Source organism: Lepidochelys olivacea, assembly GCF_965140295.1.
Source record: "Lepidochelys olivacea isolate rLepOli2 genome assembly, chromosome: 16".
In the NCBI taxonomy this organism is placed as follows: Eukaryota; Metazoa; Chordata; order Testudines; family Cheloniidae; genus Lepidochelys; species Lepidochelys olivacea.
This window is the reverse complement of record NC_140426.1, coordinates 18,604,232-18,625,781: the sequence shown is the minus strand read 5'-3', so window position 1 is coordinate 18,625,781 and position 21,550 is coordinate 18,604,232. Positions and strand designations below refer to the sequence as shown.

Genomic DNA, 21,550 nt, shown 5'->3' with positions numbered 1-21,550 from the left:
TTCAGAAAACCAGGGAAATGAAATGCAAAAAGCTCTGTTGGGGCAATGTTAGAGTGCACTGACATAGTCAGCTCAGGTGTGTGGGAAGTGTGTCAGTGCAGAGTGCTGTAACAGGGCTCCCACTGGACAAAGGAGCCTTTTGTGTTGGCAAAGACGAGGACAACAGAACTGTGATTTCTGAACAAGCGGTGTAACATGAAAGGGTGCTTAGGGCTATGGCCCACACTCATGTCTTGGGTGTGCTGTGAAGCCCAGTAGGTTGGCCTGAAATGCACTGTTGTGCTTAGAACATTGTTACTTCATTGTGGCTGTGACTCAGGTTTCCCCACCCCTATCCTCCTGGTCTCATAACCCCATGCAGTTTGGAGTCCTGGTTGGGTAACTGGATCCCTTCCTCAAGAGGAGCCATGTTATGAGATAAGAGCAACTTACATGTTGACCCCAGTCTGGGGCCTCTCAGGCCCCTTCTCACAGGGATAAGCCTAGATTCTCAAGGATCTTGTGAGGAAAGACCTGCAGGGCTCTGCCCAGTTTCCTCCTGGCCTGTGATTAAGCTCTCCCCTCAAACTCCACATACCTATGAAACCCCCTTGGCCACCACCCAAGAACAAAAGCTATAGGGAAGGGTAGAAGCCAAGAGCACAACACACAAAGCGGGGATGGAAACCAGTTGGAAAAGGTCCCCTGCACCCATTGCATGGAATGGAGGCTGAGCAGAAATCAGGGAATGCAGGATGCAGAGGAAATGACCAGTGTCCCTAGAGCTATCCATTGTTTGGCAGCAGGGAGCAGTGCCTGGCCCTACCCCAGGTATACTGTTACCCTACGTGAAGAATAGCTGTGGTATCTCAGCCTCCAACCCAATAAGTTCTATCCCTTCCCCCTTTCCCAGGTCACCTTCCATTTCTTCCCGTCCCCTTCTGCCAGCTGGCCTCATTCCACCACCCATGCTCCTAGAGATGTGCTCTGAGAGACTTCTGGGCACGGGGAGGCTTCTAGGTCAGGCAGACCCTTCTCCTGTTGCATTTGATCTGCAGATGAGCTCTCAGTGCATGGCATCTTCTGGCCACATTGCAGCTTTCAGTAGTGGAATGCCTGAATATCATAGTACCCCGAAAATGTGTTTCTCTAGAGGCTGCCTGTCTAGCCTGTGTCTAAAGTCAGCCTTGCATGACATGAGACTCCAAGATATACAGGGCTCATGTGATCACATAATTAGCATAAATGTAGGGCTGCCATTGCTTACTCCAGTCTAACAACTCTTCAGTTATCCAGTCAGCTCAGTGATACCAGGGCTGATACCAAGGCAAAATAAATGACTGAAGCGGGTGAGTGGCTTTGGTTCGAAGGAAAGAAGTTGGCTGTGGAGGCAGGGATTCAGGAGAGGAGATATCAGCCCCCTCCCCCAAGCAGCGACTCTGCCATCCCATGGAAATCAGTGATAACAATGGAAATGTCCCAGACACAGCAGCTGTTGTTTGCTAGTGCTTGGAAGAACCAGCTGTCTGATTTGTTTTTATGAGTGGTTTTACAGGTTCTCTTGGTGTAGCTTCTATTCAGGCCACGCCAGCACTGCAGTGACCAGCTCTGCCCCTAACTTAGTCCCAAACACCTGCTGCCACAGAGCATAAGGGCGGGAGGTTGGGAGTGGGAAGCAGTCGAGAGGTTCAGATACCTGGGAACTCCTTAAATATTTTTTTTATAGATTTTAGGGGTGCAAAATAAACAAACAAATCGCAATCAACATTTGGATTCTTGGCAGCACTTCTAGTAATCTTACAATGACTTTTTACCCTGCGGAGGGGTTGCACGCGCTGTGTGTCCCCGAGTATGTGTGAGTGTGTGTGTGCTTGCTGTCCCATTCGTAATCCTGAGAGTGATTCCTCAGTCCCATTTCCCCCCACTTGTTGATACCCAACCCATGAAGCCCTGCCATTGACCAGGATCCTAACATTGGCTGTGATCTATTAAAAGAGCTGACCAAATGGGAGCTGACTATAAGTCTCTCTCAGTGTATTACCTGCTGATGGTAACTGTACTCTGCCTATATGGGGCTCTCTGTATGTATCACGCTGTGAACAGGACCAAAACCTGATCCAAGATTTCTTTGCTGGTCTGAGTGTAGGCTCTGAGTAGAGGATGCTCTGTAGCAACTGAGTGTGCCTTAGCCACTAGGTTATGCTGGCATTTCCCCCCAAGTGACACTTTAGTTCATGGCGTGGACTAGGCCCCTGTGATACGTAAAGAGAGAGATTTGTAAATCAGACAGATTACTGCAAATCCAGTGCTGGGCATGGTCAAAGCCTTTCTTGAAATTTGTGTCTTTAGTCCACATAGTGTTGTGATAGTCTTCCTCCCCCGGGTGCTGAGAAGAAACATAGCGTTTATCTGGGAAATCTAACAGGCCCGTACAGGTTGTTACAGTCTGGTGTATTACAGTAAAAATATACATTACAAGAAGTATAAATACATATGTAAATGTACAAGCAAAGGAGGGGAGAGTTTTTTTGAGTGGCCAGATTGCATATTAGTGGAAAGTAGCCTAGACACAGCACAAACACTGAGGCTTTTATGCTTCACATCCTCGGCCAGAGCCATTGGGGTTACTTTGGATTTACCCTGGGGTAACTGCGAGCAGGATTTGGCCCCTTTCCTCCTGCCAGTAAATGAATTCTCCACTTGCATCATGTCTTTCCTGTCTGTAGGAGAGTCACTGCAGGGCTTTTTGTTTCCTTCATCAGTGCTAGGGTAAGGAGAGGGGCAAAGGAACCGACGCTGCATCCCAGCCTCAAGCTAAACACAGCGATGTCACTGTTTGACACAGTGTCCCAGGCTGACTTGGTTGGGGCTGCATTGCCCCTCTCATTTAAAGGCACGTCTCTCCCTAACATAGCACTTTGCCCTTCTCTAGTGTCTTCCAGCTGAGGGTCTCAAAGCACTTGACAAGTCTGGATACATTAATATTTATCGTCTCCATTTTACAGATGGAGAAGCTGAGTCAGAAAGAGGGGAAGCGCCCTGCCTGAGGTCACATAGTGCGGTTGTAGCAGAGCCAAGGAAAGAACCCATGGCTCTTGTTCTCAGCCCTGTGCTTTAACTGCTAGACCAGAGAGAGAAGGAAATCCTGCTACTTTGCCTTGCTAATACTTGTGGGGTACTCACATACTAATGGGATGGGTGCAAGATGGATAGATCAGCTTCTTCTTTTATAAGAGTGACCGGGAAACAAAATTCCCCATGGTCCTGAATTCCGAGTAGCTCAGAAGTCCATGTAGGTAGCCAGGTGGTACTAATATGGGCATGCAGCATCTGATTTTTAGTTTCCTCCCCCCCCCCACTCTATTGTAAGATAAACATGCAGTGCTACATATTTTTCACCCGATAACAAAAAGACTCCTGTTGAAAGAATGTGAATCTAGGTGTATGTGCCCCACATTTATGCCCTCTGTGGGAACCCTGTTTTAGCTGAGCGCAGCTCATTGAATGCAAATTATTTGCATGCCCAGGCCTTATCTTCCTAACCATCAAAGTAAAGCGTGGTTAGGGAACCCGCCTGGCACAGATTGCTAGTCAGTTGGTGTCATCAACCCAGGAGTCCCTCTGTGTTGCCAGTGGATGAGATGAGCCAGATCCGGCACTCAGTGTAAATCCAGAGTAATGATGACTCCAGGGGATTTACAGCCGAGTAACTGAGATCAGAGCCTAGCCCAATTCCTATGACAAAACTAGACAGTGAGTGCTCCTGGCAGTGCCATTCTTGGTCACGCACAGGGGGATGCGGGGTAACACCAGGGAGGATGACGTTGCTGTGCCAGTCCCACAGGGAATCTGGGCAGAGATAAGCATTTAACAAGGTGGGTGCCCCAAGCCAAGCAGAGGGAGAGACGAGGCCAGAATACTGGTGGGATTCCATGTGGCTGGGAGTGGGGGTCCAAGACAGAGCTCGGGGCGCGCTCTCACTTCAAGCTGTGCTGGGTCTCCCTGTGCCGCCGCAGGTCCACCTTGCGCTGGAAGCCCTTGGCACAGAGCTCACAGCTGAAGGGCTTGAAGCCGGTGTGCTTGCGGCTGTGGGTGATGAGATTGGAGCTCTGGCTGAAGGCTTTGCCGCACACTTGGCACTTGTGGGGCTTCTCCCCTATGGGACAGAAACAAACCATCACGGATCCAAACTGAGGTGGCTGTTTGTGCTGGGCCGATGGGCGTGGGCAGTGCGGGTCTGTTCGCCACACACTGCCCTGCTGATGTGCCGCCACGCGGCCCTGTAGGGCTGAGAGGGGAGCTCGGCCTGCAGAGCCCATTCAGTCCCTGGTCTCTCTGCCGCGGCTGCTCAGTCAGTGCCCCCTCTGCTCTTTTTCACCCTCTTTTTGTCATTTTTTTCTCATCCCCCGTCTCTGATCCCTGCACCTCTTCCCCAACTCTCCCAAGCAGAACACAAACTCAAACCCCCTACACTAGGGAAAATGGGCTCATCCCTCCCGCCTGGCATTACGGACTGGGTCCCAAGGGGGAACATTCAACCCCTGCAGGGGGCCAGTGGGACTTCATTGGTGCCGAGACCTTGTGCTGCCCCCTCCGCCTCCCCCCCACCCCCACCCGCACAGGTGTGAATGCATCTATCATACCCTCTGGCATACATGCAAAATTAAAAACACATATGCTGAGCCCACAATTGGACTCACCATCAGCATCTTTCTGTACATCATCTCAGTGCATATGCACAAGTGTGTGCGTGAACACCGGGCTCACGTGTCTGTGTACATGTGTGCACCGGTGTGTGCATGAATGTTGTGGGCTCGGGTGCGCATGTACAGGTGTGCAGGTTAGTGTTGTCAGTTCAGGTGCATGTATGCACGTATAAGTGTGACTGGTGTGTGTGTGCGTGTGTCTGTATGCGTGACTGCTGTGGGCTCAGGTGTGTGTGTGTGTGTGTGTGTGTTTCATGTCAGAAAGGTTTCTCACCGGTGTGAATGTAGGTGTGTTTCTTCATGTCCGATTTCTGGTGGAAGCGCTTGCCGCAGTACTGGCAGGGATAGGGCCGCGTGTCTGAATGGATCAGGAGGTGGGTGGACAACGTGGACGAGCGTTTAAAAGTCTTTCCACACATCTTACACTCAAAGCTTCTCTCCTGTTGGGGGAAATGAAATGTTGGGGATCAGATTTGTCATTCACAGGTGAAGTGATGGAGCCCAAAGCTAGCAGAAAACTAGGCAGGCTAGCAAGTTAGACAAGACAAATCAGGTAATCCTCTCCTAGGAATACTATTATTATTATTCATTTGTATTGCAGTAGCACACAGCAGCGACTAGTCATGGACCAGGAGGATCCCATTGTGCTAGGTGCTGTCCAAACACAGGATAAAAAAGTCTCTATCCCAAAGAGCTTAAAGGAGTCTAGTCACTAGATTGTGTCATGCAGGAGGAGTGTATCACAGGAGGAAACTATTGCAAATGAACCACTGACATGAGCAGGGAATTACCAAGGAGAACATTGAGATTTGTGAGAACAGAGAGCCAAGAATGAGGTCCATTGTCCTCAGTCCTCCTGACTGTTGTGGATGTGTAAATGTTTTTGGCACTGGTGTTGCTCTGTTGGTGTGTCTGCAGGAAGGCTGTTGTGTTTACCTGCTGGGGATTCCCCCTTTGTTATAGCAGATGGCTGCCAGCCAAATTCCTGTATCCAAATACTCTCAAACTCTGGGGAGGCTTAGACCTGAATGTCAGGGTGCGCCTGTCTTGCTGCAGTGGACTGAACCAAAACCCTGGTTATCCAGACAACCCCTTAACTCTTAGGACATTTGGATCTGGCTCCAGATCTGAATGTTGTGGCCAGGGCCAGCCCACAACATTTTGGCACCTGAGGCGGAGAGCTCAAATGATGCCCCCATGCCCCCTCGCTTGGGCCAAAACTTTGAAACTCTGGGTCCTAGTGGCGCCCCCCAGTCTGGCACCTGAGGTGGCCTACTCAGTTTGCCTCATGGTAAGGCCAGCCCTGGTTGTGGCTCAGACCCATCTCTAGTTATGTCTGTTCCCTCCCAAACTCCCTGCTATTTTTCAAGAGGGCCTGCCAATTAAAGTCCAGCAAATCATATCATGTCACGTGAGGTGTGCCACCAAACCTAACAAGGAGGACTCAGCACGAGCAGGGATTTGCCCAGAATCTGCTTCGAGGTATCAGAGGAGCCAGCCCCTTTCGGAATTCAGTGCCACGGGTGACTCTGCAATGCCATCGGCTCCCTGTTGGCGACCAACCTGGGAGTGGACGTTCGTGTGCTGCTCCAGGCTCACAGCGTGTCCAAAGGTTTTGCCGCACACATCACAAGCAAAGGGCCGCATCCCACTGTGAGATCTTCGGACATGGACCTCCAGCCCATGTGGGGTAGAGAATACCTGGAAGAGGAAAGCTGCCAGTGAGGATCCTGGGAGCCAGCCATGTCTCCAACTCTATTTTCCAGTTCCCTCTCTTTGTCTGATGTTTCCCTCCAGCTGCCCATATTAGCTGAGCCCAATCACAGAACTATTTCCCCAGCCAGGAGAGTGAATAGCTAGCTGTCTCCGCTAGTTCTACTTCTGGGCTAGTTAAAATGAGGTGCTCTTATTTACCAGCAGAGAGGGGCTCAAACCAAACCCCTGGGAACACACCCGCTCTTCCCAAACTTTTACGCTGGCTCTGAACGTGGCAGCTAGCCTTACTCTCCCAGTGGGCTAAGCCAAAACTCTAGATCCAAACTTTAGTGATGTTCAGATTCAGATCCATATCCAAACTCTGTGGCTTATGGCAATCTCTGCTCAGCAGAGCCAGGTTCTTGTTTACAGAGACCTTCTGCTATCAACTTGATCGTGGTTGGTAGTGTAGGTGCCAGTGCAGGAGCTATACTTTTGGTGTGGCATGGGTGGGGGAGCACTGAGCACCAAGTACATGTTGCCTGCATAGGCTCCCGGTGCCCTTGGCTGTATCGGACCCATGGTATCCATCCTCCAGCTGGGTCCCTTGTACCTTAAATCAAGCCTGTGGGACACTGGTGTATGTATGTGATGAAAATCATCCCAGGCTCCTCCCCAGCCCTATGGCTTTAGTTGGTGATGTACCTTGTTGCACTTCACACAGTGGTATGTCTCCAGGTCCGGTGAGTAACGCATGCTGTAATCAATAGGCGGCTCAGAGCTCGGCAGGAGGTGGCTGCCATACAGACTAACTGAGCGCTCCAGGAGGGCTGACTGCATGCTGGAAGACATCTGCCTGTAGCTGTATGGAGAATGGAAGGCATCCCAAGAGAATCTGGGCTTGTAGAAGGTGGGGGTGCTTGTGGAATTGCTGCAGCCCTTCACTTGCAGAGCTGGGACGGATGTTTCTGAGGTGGCAAAGGAGAAGGAGAACAGATTGGCAGGCTTTCTGCTTTGCCTGGGTACTCATGCAAATGCTCCCAGACCTGCTCAGCAAAGTCATTTTATTACTGCTTAATATCTTTAATGAGAATACAAGACTCAGGAAAGCTACAGGGAAAGATTAGTAACCAGTGCGCTTCAATTCAAACGCTGATCTCATCTACAGATGGGCCTAAGCCACAGCATTCAGATCAGGATACAGTCCCTTTCATGGATGCCCAGACCAGGCCAGGGCTTTGGGAGAGCCTGTGTAATGAGACTAGTGCAGTCTGGGAGCTCGAGCCTCAGAGAGACCTGCAGGATATGGCTGTGCCTCTGTAATAAGTCCCCTTTGCATTCATTACTGTCTCTTCTCTCTTGTGCAGGAAACGACAGAACGAGCTCACCGTTAGGGGGGTTTGACATGTTTCTAATCTCAGTCTGAAATGTATGGCCGTGCTGTCTGGCATGAAACAAATCTATCCCAGAAGCACAGAGGGAAATGCTGCCCGTGGGAAACACAGAAAAGCCTTCTCATAACTCTGGTAGGTGGGCAGAGCTGTCTTAATTCTGCTGTATGTGGTCTAGGAGCCACCCTAGACACAAATCTGTCCCAGCGTATGGTGGCTGGATTAGCTTCATGTTGCTGATACTCTAGGCAGGGCAGTTAGTACTTCCCAGCAGCTCAGCTTGTACTTCCTAGTTTGGTGCAGTGCCTGTCAATGGCCTGCTACATACAAGCAGACTGGGCAACCTACCGCAGACGGAGAACAGAGGGGTTGAGGTACTAGTGGAGACTGTCATCAGGTGGTGCTGTAAGAATGTGGTGGTATGGACGTGTGTGCACATGTGGGGCCATATGCAACCGTGACAGTAACAACCCCAGTCTATCTCTCAATCACCAACATCTCTAAGGTGCCCATACTGTAGTAACCATATGCCAAGCTCATCAGATTTAAAGGCCACCAGGGCCTATGAGGTAGGGAAGAGATGCTTCCAGCACTCATGTTTTCTTGGCGGATATGAGACTTCCCTTTAACACGGGGCTAGTGGTGCTGGTGCCGATGGGCCGTGACATTCCTACATTCAGATGTTGGCTGTGAAGGTGAGCTAGTGGATGGAACCCTCTCAGAATCACTAGGCCTTTAGTTGGTCAATACCTCATATAATCTGGAATAATATCTCTTGATCCCTATTTATTCTGAGGTCCTCGTTACCAAAGCAACAACCATCGTGCAATTCTTAGATTCATGAACCATTCAGGGCCAGGTTTTCAAAAGGGCTCAGCTCTGCCATAAACAGTGTGATCAGAGGTGTCACAATGGGAGTCAGCTGGGCACTGAAGTCTTTTGAAAATCTGGCCCTAATTGTAGGTGCAGAGCATGTGAAAATCAGGCCCTGAGCTCTTTGGAGAGTCTGGCCTTGTATAGCTAACCTTGAGCGGGAGGCCCTGACAATGTCCTGTTCAGATACAGGGCAGGCGCACCTTCTTCCTTCAGTCCAGCACGGTCCTTGTCTTGTTTTGGAACAAGGCATTCTGGGTACTCGCTTTTGAACTCTGCGCTGAAGGTCCTGACTTCTTCTGATGACTTGTCACATGGGGCTGTGATCAGAATGGCATCAGGGTTAGTTTATTCTAGCTGGCAAAATATCAATAATGTAATGAGTTAGCGAGTGTGTATGAATGAGTGTGTCTGTGTATGTGTATGTACTACATTGTCCTCTGGTGGAGGGAATCAGAACTGCTTAACTGTGTGTCATAAGCCCTGTGGTGCTAATGGAGATTATTCTTAGCTCCAGAATCAGGGCCTGTGCATGCTGGAGAAGAAGAATCTGAATTCTATCGTTGCCTTGACGGCTCAAGTGGAAAACCATGGACTGGGAAGAGGGAAGCAGGGAGGAAGGAGTGGGGCATTTGGTATGCAGCAGGCTGACAGCCATGAAATCCTAAGTGTCCAGGGGTTTGTTACAGTAAGTTGCACATATATAACACCTTTCATCCAGGTGCTTAACAATCATTAACAAATTCAGCCTCACCGCCCTTCCTGCAGAGCATTCAGGATTATTATTCCCAAATCTAGACAGATAAACTGAGATTAAAGGGCTTGTCACATTGTGGCAGAGCTGGAAACAGAGCCCAGAAGTCTCCTCCCTACCCCAGCGTTCAATGACCCTCACATTTTCTACACCTGGCCAGGCCATCTCTAAAACAGACCCACCACCTTTTGCTGGTTGGCAATAGGAGATGGAATGGGCCTGTTCCAAGTGTCTGAATTGGTCTGAGGCCAAGTACTGGTTTCACCTCTCTCCTTGCTCAGCAATGGGTTGACCTTGGAAATGGGAGGAGTTGGGCTATCTGAAAAGGGAGAGTGTCGTAGATTTCAGAAGAGGCTGGGGTTTCTTGAGGGTAATAGAGATCAGAGAAAGGCCCGGACCCTTCCTTGATACTGAACTGGACAATACGACTCTCCAAAGGATGGGGATTTACCATGCTGTCTCTTTACTTCTTCCCATGAGGGTATGGCAGGGCTAGGCTCTAGTTTCACAGATGGGGCCAAAACAAACTGTAAATTGAGCCTGAATTTGAATAAAGTAAATTTGAATGGTGCCTGAGGGGTGCAGATAACTGCCCCATCTGTCCTGCTCCAGTGACAGCTGTGGGAGAATGCATGGGAGGAGAGAGGGGTTGGTAGGGGCGGGAAATCCATCCACAAAAGAAGGCTGGTTTAAGTTCAGGCAACACACATCAGCTTGCCCCTCAAGTTCCTCACTGTGAAATAGTCAGGGGGCAATTCCTTCCACGGTCGTGACTACGCTGGTATCCTGTCACCCCTCCATCCTGCTGTGAAATTCCTTGCAACTCACCGGCGGTTGGTATTGCACAGACAGTGGGGTATAGACACAGGTTACGCTGCAGCTGGGGTGTGATTTGCAGCTCAGGTAGACATATCTGTCTTCACTGCACCCTAGCTTAGAAGTGAGGATGCTGTGGTGCAGGCTTCAGCACCACCTGTGCAAGCTAGTGTGTACCTCGATGTGTACCTAGCCCCCATGGAAGCCCAGGCTATAGGGACCTTGCTTCTATTTTTAGTGAGCTAGCTAGTGCAGGTATATCTACACAAGCTGCCATTCACTTGCGCAGGTGCAGCATAGAAATACCCATAGCGACAGTGCACGGATGGGGCCTAGACAAAGAGTGTATGTGTGGCAGATAGGTATACAGGCAGCATAGTTAGGCACCCGTGAAAATTCATCCACCAACTCCAAGCATTTCTGATCGCTAGTGGATGTTTGCTGGAGTCAGCTGCCGTGGCTGAACATAAGTGCAGCGAGATCCACACAGGTTTCGCTGCATGTCCTAAACCTGCCCTCTGGGGGGAACATGGGAATAAATATTTATATTTAAAATGAAAGAAAGCAGAAGAAGGGAGGGTTTTTTGCAGTGATTTCCATGCAAGCAAGGCAGGGATCTGGGAATCAATAGAAACACATTTATTCAAGCTTTTAAATTCACAGGTGCGAGCAAAGCCCTCCAGTATAGTATGGTATCTCTGTGCTGCCCCTGGAATCGCTAAACCATCAAGTCAAAGGGGAGACACAAACAGAGGCCAAATGCAGTTTCTGAAGAAAAGGTGCAATTCCATTGACTTCAACAGGGTTGCACCTGTTTATGCCAGCAGTGGATTTGGTCTAGAAGCAGGGCAAGGGAGAAAGCACGTAGAGGGGAAGCCACTGTCTGTGTATTGGGGCCCTTCACTCACTGTTTAATCAGTTCATACTCACGCTTTACTCAAGCTAAACGCCCATTGACTTCAATAGGCAAGTTTCTTAAAGAGGTTCCCAGCTGGTGTCACAGCTCTGTGTTCCAGCATGGCTTTCCAATTGCTGTTTGCCTTGGTGTACTTCAGCAAGCCCAGAGGATGCATCTGACTCACCAAGACAGAGCGATGGTATGGGATCCCATGTGGATACAGGCAGGTCCTCTTCCACAGAGTGGTGCTGGTGGTAGGTATGGGCCTTCTTACTCTTCACCAAAAAAGAACGTGGCATTTTCCAGGCACTTCCTGGGCAGAAACATTGAAGGATGGCATAAATAATCGTGAGGGACAGAAATGTTTTCTATCACTCTCCACTCTCCTACCCCCCAGCTCCTGGTGCTTTGATGACCAGAAATAAAACCCTTATGTCATGTTTATGGATGAACAACCTATACTGAGACAGAGCATTCAGTTGAAAGATCCTGCTCCCCCTACTCCTAGCCAGTCAAAGAGGAATGGCTGCAGGGAATTAGGAGCTGGGATGGATTCAGCTCCAGGGCAGGAGACTGAAACCCATGGACAGGGCAAGAGGAGCACCATGTCATTGTCAAACACTGTTTGTCAGTGGCTGCAGAGATGACTGCAAATCTCAAAGTGCTTTAATATAAGCCCCCTGCCCTTTGAGGCAAAGAAGTATTGTTATCTTTATTTTACAGAGGGAGAAAATGAGGCACGTTGAGATTAAATGATTTGCCCAAGGCCACACAGTGAGTCAGTGGCAAAGACAGGAACTGAATGCAGAACTCCTACTCCCCAGCTCTAGCCGCTAGACAATGCTGCATCTCTGATTCTAGTCTTTTGAATGGACAACAAGGTGGGAGAGCTGGCTGGAAAACATCTCTTTGTGCCAGAGGGTGTCTTTCTGTTCTGTATCTCTACAGTACCTAGCACAGTGGGGTCCTATTCCATGATGGGACTCCTAGGTGCTGCCACTGTACAAATGCTAATGATGATAACAACAAAACAACGTGAAAGACATGCTGAACAACGATAGAGAGGGAGCCTTGATCTGATGTGGGGTTAAACTCTTTAATGCACATGAAATTTCTTTACCAGCGCTGTGAGATGATTTGGCTTTTTATCTGACAAATGACAGTCAAAGCAATGGCATAGCAGAAGTGCTCAGTGGGAAAGGGTTACACGCTGTCTCTGAAACAAACACTATGAGGCTGTTGAAATGCACGAGTTAGAAACAAACATCAAATGCTGGAATTTAATCATATGAAATTCACTTGCAGTGCATCTGTTATCTTTAGTACCCAGGCCTACTCCCTCCCCACTTCCCAAGGGCTAATAACTGGTCTTGTGCTAGAGAACATGGGAAAATGTTCAACGTTAGACACTACAAGGAGATCAGGTGATCTCTTATTTGCATACACATTTGCATTTTTCCCTATACTTGTTCAGTACAGGTTTCAGAGTAACAGCCGTGTTAGTCTGTATTCGCAAAAAGAAAAGGAGTACTTGTGGCACCTTAGAGACTAACCAATTTATTTGAGCATGAGCTTTCGTGAGCTACAGCTCACTTCATCGGATGCATACCGTGGAAACTGCAGCAGACTTTATATATACACAGAGAATATGAAACAATACCTCCTCCCACCCCACTGTCCTGCTGGTAATAGCTTATATAAAGTGCTGGGCCATTTCCAGCACAAATCCAGGTTTTCTCACCCTCCACCCCCCCCCACAAATTCACTCTCCTGCTGGTGATAGCCCATCCAAAGTGACAACTCTTTACATAATGTGCATGATAATAAAGTTGGGCCATTTCCTGCACAAATCCAGGTTCTCTCACCCCCTCACCCCCCTCCAAAAAACCACACACACAAACTCACTATCCTGCTGGTAATAGCTCATCCAAAGTGACCATTCTCCCTACAATGTGCATGATAATTAAGGTGGGCCATTTCCAGCACAAATCCAGGTTTTCTCACATCCCCCCACCCCCATACACACACAAACTCACTCTCCTGCTGGTAATAGCTCATCCAAACTGACCACTCTCCAAGTTTAAATCCAAGTTAAACCAGAACATCTGGGGGGGGGGGTAGGAAAAAACAAGAGGAAATAGGCTACCTTGCATAATGACTTAGCCACTCCCAGTCTCTATTTAAGCCTAAATTAATAGTATCCAATTTGCAAATGAATTCCAATTCAGCAGTTTCTCGCTGGAGTCTGGATTTGAAGTTTTTTTGTTTTAAGATAGCGACCTTCATGTCTGTGATTGCGTGACCAGAGAGATTGAAGTGTTCTCCGACTGGTTTATGAATGTTATAATTCTTGACATCTGATTTGTGTCCATTTATTCTTTTACGTAGAGACTGTCCAGTTTGACCAATGTACATGGCAGAGGGGCATTGCTGGCACATGATGGCATATATCACATTGGTGGATGTGCAGGTGAACGAGCCTCTGATAGTGTGGCTGATGTTATTAGGCCCTGTGATGGTGTCCCCTGAATAGATATGTGGGCACAATTGGCAACGGGCTTTGTTGCAAGGATAAGTTCCTGGGTTAGTGGTTCTGTTGTGTGGTATGTGGTTGTTGGTGAGTATTTGCTTCAGGTTGCGGGGCTGTCTGTAGGCAAGGACTGGCCTGTCTCCCAAGATTTGTGAGAGTGTTGGGTCATCCTTCAGGATAGGTTGTAGATCCTTAATAATGCGTTGGAGGGGTTTTAGTTGGGGGCTGAAGGTGACGGCTAGTGGCGTTCTGTTATTTTCTTTGTTAGGTCTGTCCTGTAGTAGGTAACTGCAGTTTCCACGGTATGCATCCGATGAAGTCAGCTGTAGCTCACGAAAGCTCATGCTCAAATAAATTGGTTAGCCTCTAAGGTGCCACAAGTACTCCTTTTCTTTTTGTTCAGTACAGTGGCAGTAAAAGCAAAGCCTGGTATATTTTACCCTGGAAAGTTTGTAGTAAATCCTGGCTCTGTGTTGACAGGGAAGTGTTCCTCTCCCCCTTTCCCTCTCACCCCACCCCCACATGAGAGGAGTTGAAGCATAATGTACATATTTACTAAAAAAAGAAAAAAGCCTAGCACCTGTAGAGCAAGAATGACCTGAAATGTCTCAGTGAGGCAGGATAGGGCAGCCAGGGAAAGTTGTGAATGGATCATGGAAACACAGCAACTAGAGATGGGAAAGGTCTCTGAGTTCATCTAGTCCATTCTTCAGGGCCCAGTGCAGAAACTGACCTAGAGTATTTGAAATATAATTGTATAGGCTAGTGCTTTGTGCAAGGGACAGGGGAACAGATTTCCAAAAGCATTTAGGTGCCGGAAGGTGCAAATAGGGTGACTAGTGTGATTTACAAAAGTGTCTACGTAGGTTAGGTTCCTATGTCCCATTTAAGTCAATAAGAGTTAGGCACCTAACTAGTTTAGGTGCTTTTGTAAATCACACGTCACCCCATCCTCATCTTTAGGCACCTAAATACCTTTGTAAATCTGGCCCAGGGCTCCTATCACTTAACCCATCTATTAGGCCAAATCTTGAACGCCCTAGTCAGATTTTACTCTGAAATAGGCTCACCTGGTTTTCTTCAAATTTTACTAAGAAAATTTCAAGTGACTTGAGATTAACATGTGAAAGTTTGGGTCACAAGGAGAATTTTTTTTTTATGTTAGAAAGTTAGAAGGGGACCAATATAGAGCTGAAAATGGACAGCGTATTTTAACCATCAGTGTTGATTAGCAGGCAATGACTCCATATTACCTAGTTCTATTTACTTTCCCATAACTCCCTACTGAGGCTTCTTTTAAGCACCACAAAGTTACAGGGCCCAGTCCTGCAAGTCAATGTGTGTAGAACTGCCACTGAAGTCAATAGGAGTTTCCCAGGTGGGGTGTTTGCCAGATTGGGCCCACAGTGTTTCATTTAGATACACTGGGCCAAATTCTGCTCTCAGTTCACTAGAATAAATCTGGAATAGCTCCACAGAAATCAATGGAATTACTCCAGATTTACACCAGTATAAATGACACCCAAATTTGGCTCAGTGTCTGTATGGCAGATAATGGCCTGTGCCTAGTTTAACAATCTTTTATGCACTACTGAACGTTGCAAAAGGAAGTCCCCCTCCCCCCACCCCACATTACAGAGAAAACAGGAACTGGGAACCCAGAGTGTAGTTAATTAACTGCATCAGATTATATTTGTGATTCACACGACCAAATGTGAGGAAAGCTGGAAGCACAGATTGTGAGAGAAAAATATTATCTCCCCCTGAAACACAGATTATCAGTAGCAAGTGGTCAACTGCTACTAATATCTAACCATGATATCAAGGGAAACCAGCACTATGGACCCCACCTTAAACAGACAACACTTGTATTATTTTATAGGCTTGCCAGCCCTCCAGGATTGTCCTGGAGTCTCCAGGAATCAAAGATTAATTTTTAATTAAAGATTATGTCATGTGATGAAACCTCCAGGAATACATACAACCAAAATTGGCAGCCCTATGTCTTAAGCAACCACTGAGTCTTCCAGCACAGTTTTGTTCAACCTTTAGTTTAAAACCCATCTTTTAGGGAGCTGGTTTTTGCTGGTCTCTTTGGTGACAATCCCTTCCTTGGATGGTGATCATCCGATGAAGTGAGCTGTAGCTCACGAAAGCTCATGCTCAAATAAATTGGTTAGTCTCTAAGGTGCCACAAGTACTCCTTTTCTTTTTGCGAATACAGACTAACACGGCTGTTACTCTGAAACCTGTCATATAAGAAAGGTTTCACTGATTAGCCAAGGATGTGGCTCAAAATGTGACTGTTTTGGCTTCTTCTTGGTTCAAAAGAGAATGTAAATTCAATGTCAGACTTATCAGAGTTACTTGTTTACTGCTCAGTTACAGAACGCACAACTGGCTACTGTATTTTCCAAGCAGCCAGAGGAAGCCCCAGGGAGAGTAGCCAAGTTACAATTCTGGCTTGCAGCATGGAAAAAATATTCCTAGATTTTTAGATCAAAAGTGGCTCGTGATTTAGTGATTTTGGACTTTTTGATTTTTGGGTGCCTAACTTGAGACCCTTTAAAGGTCCTGATTTACAAAGGGTGGGTGGTCAGCAATTTCTGAAAATCAGGCCCCGTTAATGCATCTTTGGTACCCCCAAAACTGAGGCACCCAAAGTTACTAGCCCCTTTTGAAAATCTAGGCCAATGTTCACAATAATATCTTATATTTGCAGCACACCTTCCATCCCAAAGGTTCCTAGAGCCTTTAGGACACTTTTGATAGGTGGACAATAGAATTTATAGGGACATCTAATCAAAAATGTGTAAGATGTACTGCAGTCACATTGTTACACTCAATGTACAAGAACTTCTATTAGAATGTCTTATTTTCAGGGGTTTCTGACTTCTGTTTGAGCTGAGACATGGGGCCTGAGCCTACATTCCTTGTGCATCCCTGACTCGCACTGAAATGAATTGGAGTTTGCAGTGCACAAAAAATGCAGGATCAGGCCCTTTGTTAGTGCTGTAAAGGGTTCTTGTGCCTGTCAGAAGACTGCTGTTATGGAGAGACAAATATGGTCTTCATAGCTTAGACCCTGATCCTGCAAACACTTACTCCTGAGTGAAGCACTTACAGCTGTGAGTAGTCCCATTGACTTCAAGGGGAATACTCACAACAATAAGCAAACATTCGATAGCAGATGTTTTCAGGATTGCAACCTATGGACCTAATCCTGGAAGGCACTCAACACCATCCAGAATCAGGCCTTAAATTTGTTACATATGTTCCATTCTAAGACAGACTTTCATCTCCTTGTAACTCCTGAAATTCAAATCTCTCTATCTCCGAATTTGGAAAGTTAACTCTCAAGATGAAGGAAGCTTTTTTCACTATGTTTGAAGGAAATCCACAACAGACTTTTAGAGTTACAAATAAAATACATTTTCAGATGGGTTGCTCATTGTACAAGTGTTCAGCCCAGGGGAAAATATTTTCTTCTTCCTACAAACTTTAATTGATATTATAGTTTTTTTCCCAGTATTCTGGTGCAAAACAAAACAAAACAAACAACAAAACCAAACCAAAGCACAAACCTTATAAAAATAAAGAACTCTCTGTTTTACAGAAGATTCTACATTATGAAGAAACCTCACTATCATCCGCATGTATTTTAATTTTTTTGAGTACTGACAAAATAAGAGGTTTTACGGGCTCCTGACGCTTTGGATCTTAAGTAGCATTCAAAAAGACTTTCAGTTTTTTAAACCAAAACTTAAACTCACTAGTCCAGCCTTATAAAATTCTACTCATTAGGAATGAGTAATTTGTACTTGTTTTTAGTGGAGAGGTAAACATATAATTAGTTCTTCATTATCATGGTAAGGTTGGGCAAATGGACGTTGTGCCAGGGCTGGCAATTTTTCATAAAAATTTTGCCCATAATGTGGATGGAAATACTCGCCCATCTGGATTAAATACATTTTTTAAAAATAAAGGGATTTAAAAAGTGATTCCAGGATTGTTCATTAGGAGCGGATTCATTGACTTCAATGGGCATTGGATCGGGTGTCAAAGGATAAATAGCTTTGACAAGGTACTGTAAAGCAAATCCTATATTCCTTTAATTTACAGGCTCACACATCGTGTGGGCTTGTCATTTGTTCACTCTCCTGACCAGTGCATTGAGCCGATCTGGCTGTATGTCAGGTGGGAGTTCAAACTTATTCCATATGCTAAAAATTATGCCACATTAATCAACATATTTAAGAGGGGGAAAAACAAGTTAAATCAATTGGTAAACTGGAGCCAACAATACTAAATAATATGGGCCAAGTCCTCAACTGTTGTAAACTGACATAGCTTCATTGAAGTGAATGGAGCTTTGTGAATTTACTTAAGCTGAAGATCTGGCTCCATGAAAATATCAATTAAAAGAAAAAATGTAATATGTCCTCATTGCTGAGATACAAAGGGGCACATCTGGAAATGAGTTCTGCTTATAGGTGCTTGTTGTGACCTAGGTGTTTAAGGGCATAGTAATATCTTATCTGTACCTTTTTTGCTGTTATCATTCTCTGCTACTAATTACTTAAGTGTGTGTGCATGCACATGCCCGTGTGCATGTGTTTAACTTAAATAAATGTACAGTTTTTAAAAGGTTTGATCATTTTATCTAAGCACCTTATTATCCTGAAAAAATCCCCAGCACATGTAACTGACTCATGTGGTGGGATATATCTGCAAACACAAGAAAAGAAAAAAGAAAAGCTTATGAAGACACATCATAGGAATGAATTCAACAAAGTCAGTAAACGTGTAAAAAAAAAAAATCACCTGTTTGGGGGGCTGTGGTTTGCAGGAATCAAGCTCAGCCTTGAAATCTCCCCAGACAGACCCCCAGCAAGAGGTCTTCTCTTTCTCTTTTTGTGGCTCTTTCTTCCACTTTTTCACTTGGTAGCTGTCTTCTGAAATAGATACTTCTCCTTTTTTCTTTCTGTTTTTTGCCCCTGTTCCCCTCCCTGATTTTTCAATCAGATTATTTGTGTCAAAATCTGGCGGTGAAGAAACAACCAATGGAGAAGCAGAGCCTGCATAGTATTTGCTTATCAAAACTTTCCAGGACTTTGAAAACTTGAAGAGAATTCATGTTGCTCAACTATGCTCCGTAGAAGCAGTGCCCTTAACACAGTGGGGCTTTCTGCTGGAATAGTCTTTTGTGATACTGACAAAGTGCATGACACAGGGAAATAATGTACCAAACAGACTTTACAAAAAAAGAAACGGCTGTTAAGGAAGCTGTATTTGTACACACATTCATTTACACATCACAGCTCTCAGACATCTCACCACTCTCTCTCATATACATACTCACACACTTCAGACTCATGCACAAAACCATTTAATGCACATACACAAGATTTTTTTTATTTCAAAATGTATCTTTACCTCTGCAGTCTACATGGAAAAAAGGATTAGATACCTCCATCTAATATCTGCAAAAGATGCTTGTTAATGATCTTGTATTTTTGCTAAATGTATGCGTGTAATGTATATACATATTTATTTTTGTTGCATGCATATGTATATGCAACAAAATGTACATTATATGCGTGTAATGTATATACATGCAACAAAAATAAATATGTATATACATTACACGCATACATTTAGCAAAAATACAAGATCATTAACAAGCATCTATATGAATAATTACACATACTTCATTCACGTATGTATTATATAAATATATATTTAGAAAAATGCAAGTTAATTAATAGACCTCTTTCCAATATGCTTTTCCACTCAAGAGTAAAGATAAGAATTTGTACTTCTGTAGCTTCCTTCACCCGAGAATCACAAAGGAATTTACCAATATGAAACAACTGAACATCACAACACCTTTGTGAGGCACTTTGCAAATGGGGAAATCTAGTCACACAGAGGTAAACTGACTTGCCCAAAATCACACAGTGAGTCTGTAGAGAGCTGGGAACAGAATCTGTGAGTTCTGAATACCAGCAACTTGCAATAATCATTAGACAGTGCCCTCACTTGCTGCACTGATAGTAATGTGATCTCCCCAAATGACATGCCAATAAAAACTTGTCCTCCACTTTCTCCTGTTCTCTCTGATCTTCCCTATCAGAGACACACTTGTATTATGGCATGTGCAAAGCGTTGTGCTCTATCAGCATGCTCAGCAATGTACAGAGCATGGAGTAGACAAGGTGTCTGCCCAAGGAGTTTACAATTTAAGAAGTGTAATCTAAGATTAGATGCATATCCATGCATGGAGTACAGAACATGCTCATGGATGCCATCAAAGAAAAGCTTTCACTTAGTGGAGTTTTGCTGCTCAGTAGGAACCTTTTCAAATACACCTTATTTTTTGGAGAACCAGTCCACCAGAAATCAGCGTGTCCTTTTGTCCTATACAGTTCAACGTGGTGCAAGTATAAGGAAGCAATACCATTTCTTTTACAGTTAAAAGAGATCCTGTTGCAATGTTACAATCATCCTGAAGAAGTAAAACTACTACATATAAGTGACAGGTATTTTAGAGTCTACTCATAATATGCAGTGTTGTTATAGCCATATTGGTCCCAGGATAATCGAGAGAGAAGGTGGGTGAAGTAATATCTTTTATTGGGCCAACCTTTGTTGGTGAGAGAGACAAGCTTCCAAGCTACACAGAGGAAGAGCTCTGTGTAGCTCAAAAACTTGTCTCTCTCACCAACAGAAGTTGGTCCACTGAAAGACATTACCTCATCTACCTTGTCTCTTTACTAATGATAGTTCTTGTGAGGTTTTCTATTTGTGGTGCCATCTGCTGGTGCTATCTCAAATTACAATGCACAGCCAGCCCCCAGCCCTTCAGACTCCTTACTTCACCAGGACACTAGACAAGGCAAGGGCCGTTGCTATAGGTTTTGTTGCAACATTTAGCTCTAGATCTAGACTTCTCCAAAGTTCAGAAAGATTCAGATCTTAAGGTTTTTGATTCTGTCACATCTGTGATTTTGTTGAAGGATAATTAATTCTTGTTGTTTATAGAAGCAGCATCTCCTCTACCTCCTCCCTCCTATTCCCCCCTTTGATTTTTATTTATCTAGCAGAGTTTTGCATGAAAGAAACTGTTCACAAAGCATTCTGCTGGCAAACTTATTTGCATCCTCTTAAACACAGACATTTGTGGGATTACATTTTCCCCTACAAAAACATGCATTGTGAAAGAAAACCAATAAGTGAACTGGAATTTCAGGGGGATTTTATGTGAAGAGAATTGCAGGAATTAAAAAAAGGGAAAGATGACAGGCTGGTGAAAGGGTTGAGATGTTATTTCATGACACACTTAGGGCTAGAATCTGGTTCTGGGACTGTAGTTGGGGAAAACAGTCACCCAATCGGGCATGACTCTATTAGGTTTTGTTTGCTGGGCAATCTGTGCAGGGAACCCAGCAATGTACTCAATAAATTCTCACCAAACCCAGCTGGTTGAATCAGGTGTCAAAGGCTTCAAAGCGTTTAGCGTCCAGCGCTCACTAGAAGGATGACAGCTAGATTCCTGGGCCTCAGTGACCAACGGGGAGGAGTACAGCTGGAACTATGACATTTATACCAGCCAATCCACTGTCCCAGTTTGCCATAATCTCCCAAAGCAGAGATGTCATTGCACACAATCAGATCATTAACATAATAGGTACAGTTGTTTTATTAATTATTATATGTAGCCCAACACAGCCTAGAGGCCCAACCAAGATCAGGGCCCCATTGTGCTAGGCACTGTACATAAGAGACAGTCCCTGCCCCCAATCTAAATACACAGCACAGACAAAGGGCAGGAGGAAGGAAGGATTATTATTATCCCTATTATACCTCATGGAAAGTTGAGGATCAAAGAGTAACTATTATCACCCT

The 21,550-nt window shown here is 45.5% G+C and overlaps 1 protein-coding gene across 1 annotated transcript; it reads right to left on the bottom strand.

Annotated features, from left to right (window-relative positions):
- Positions 1–1,754: 1,754 nt before the first annotated feature.
- Positions 1,755–18,801, bottom strand: GFI1B (growth factor independent 1B transcriptional repressor). The gene is made up of 7 exons (XM_084649769.1): positions 18,467–18,801; positions 11,297–11,425; positions 8,797–8,964; positions 7,086–7,348; positions 6,249–6,386; positions 4,960–5,125; positions 1,755–4,135 (listed from the first exon to the last, which is right to left on the bottom strand). Exons 2-7 carry the CDS (start codon positions 11,409–11,411, stop codon positions 3,957–3,959), a joined length of 1,029 nt encoding a protein of 342 aa, XP_084505895.1. The 5' UTR covers positions 11,412–11,425; positions 18,467–18,801; the 3' UTR covers positions 1,755–3,956.
- Positions 18,802–21,550: the final 2,749 nt, after the last annotated feature.

What these genes read in the sequence shown, in the direction of transcription:
- GFI1B (XM_084649769.1), bottom strand. Translation starts at nt 11,411, where the DNA reads ATGCCACGTTCTTTTTTGGTGAAGAGTAAGAAGGCCCATACCTACCAC. An exon ending in GTCAGGGCCTCCCGCTCAAG is followed by an intron (nt 7,349 to 8,796) that starts GTTAGCTATACA and finishes TTGCCACCTCAG; the next exon opens with AAACATCCGTCCCAGCTCTG. An exon ending in ACACGAACGTCCACTCCCAG is followed by an intron (nt 5,126 to 6,248) that starts GTTGGTCGCCAA and finishes TTCCCCCAACAG; the next exon opens with GAGAGAAGCTTTGAGTGTAA.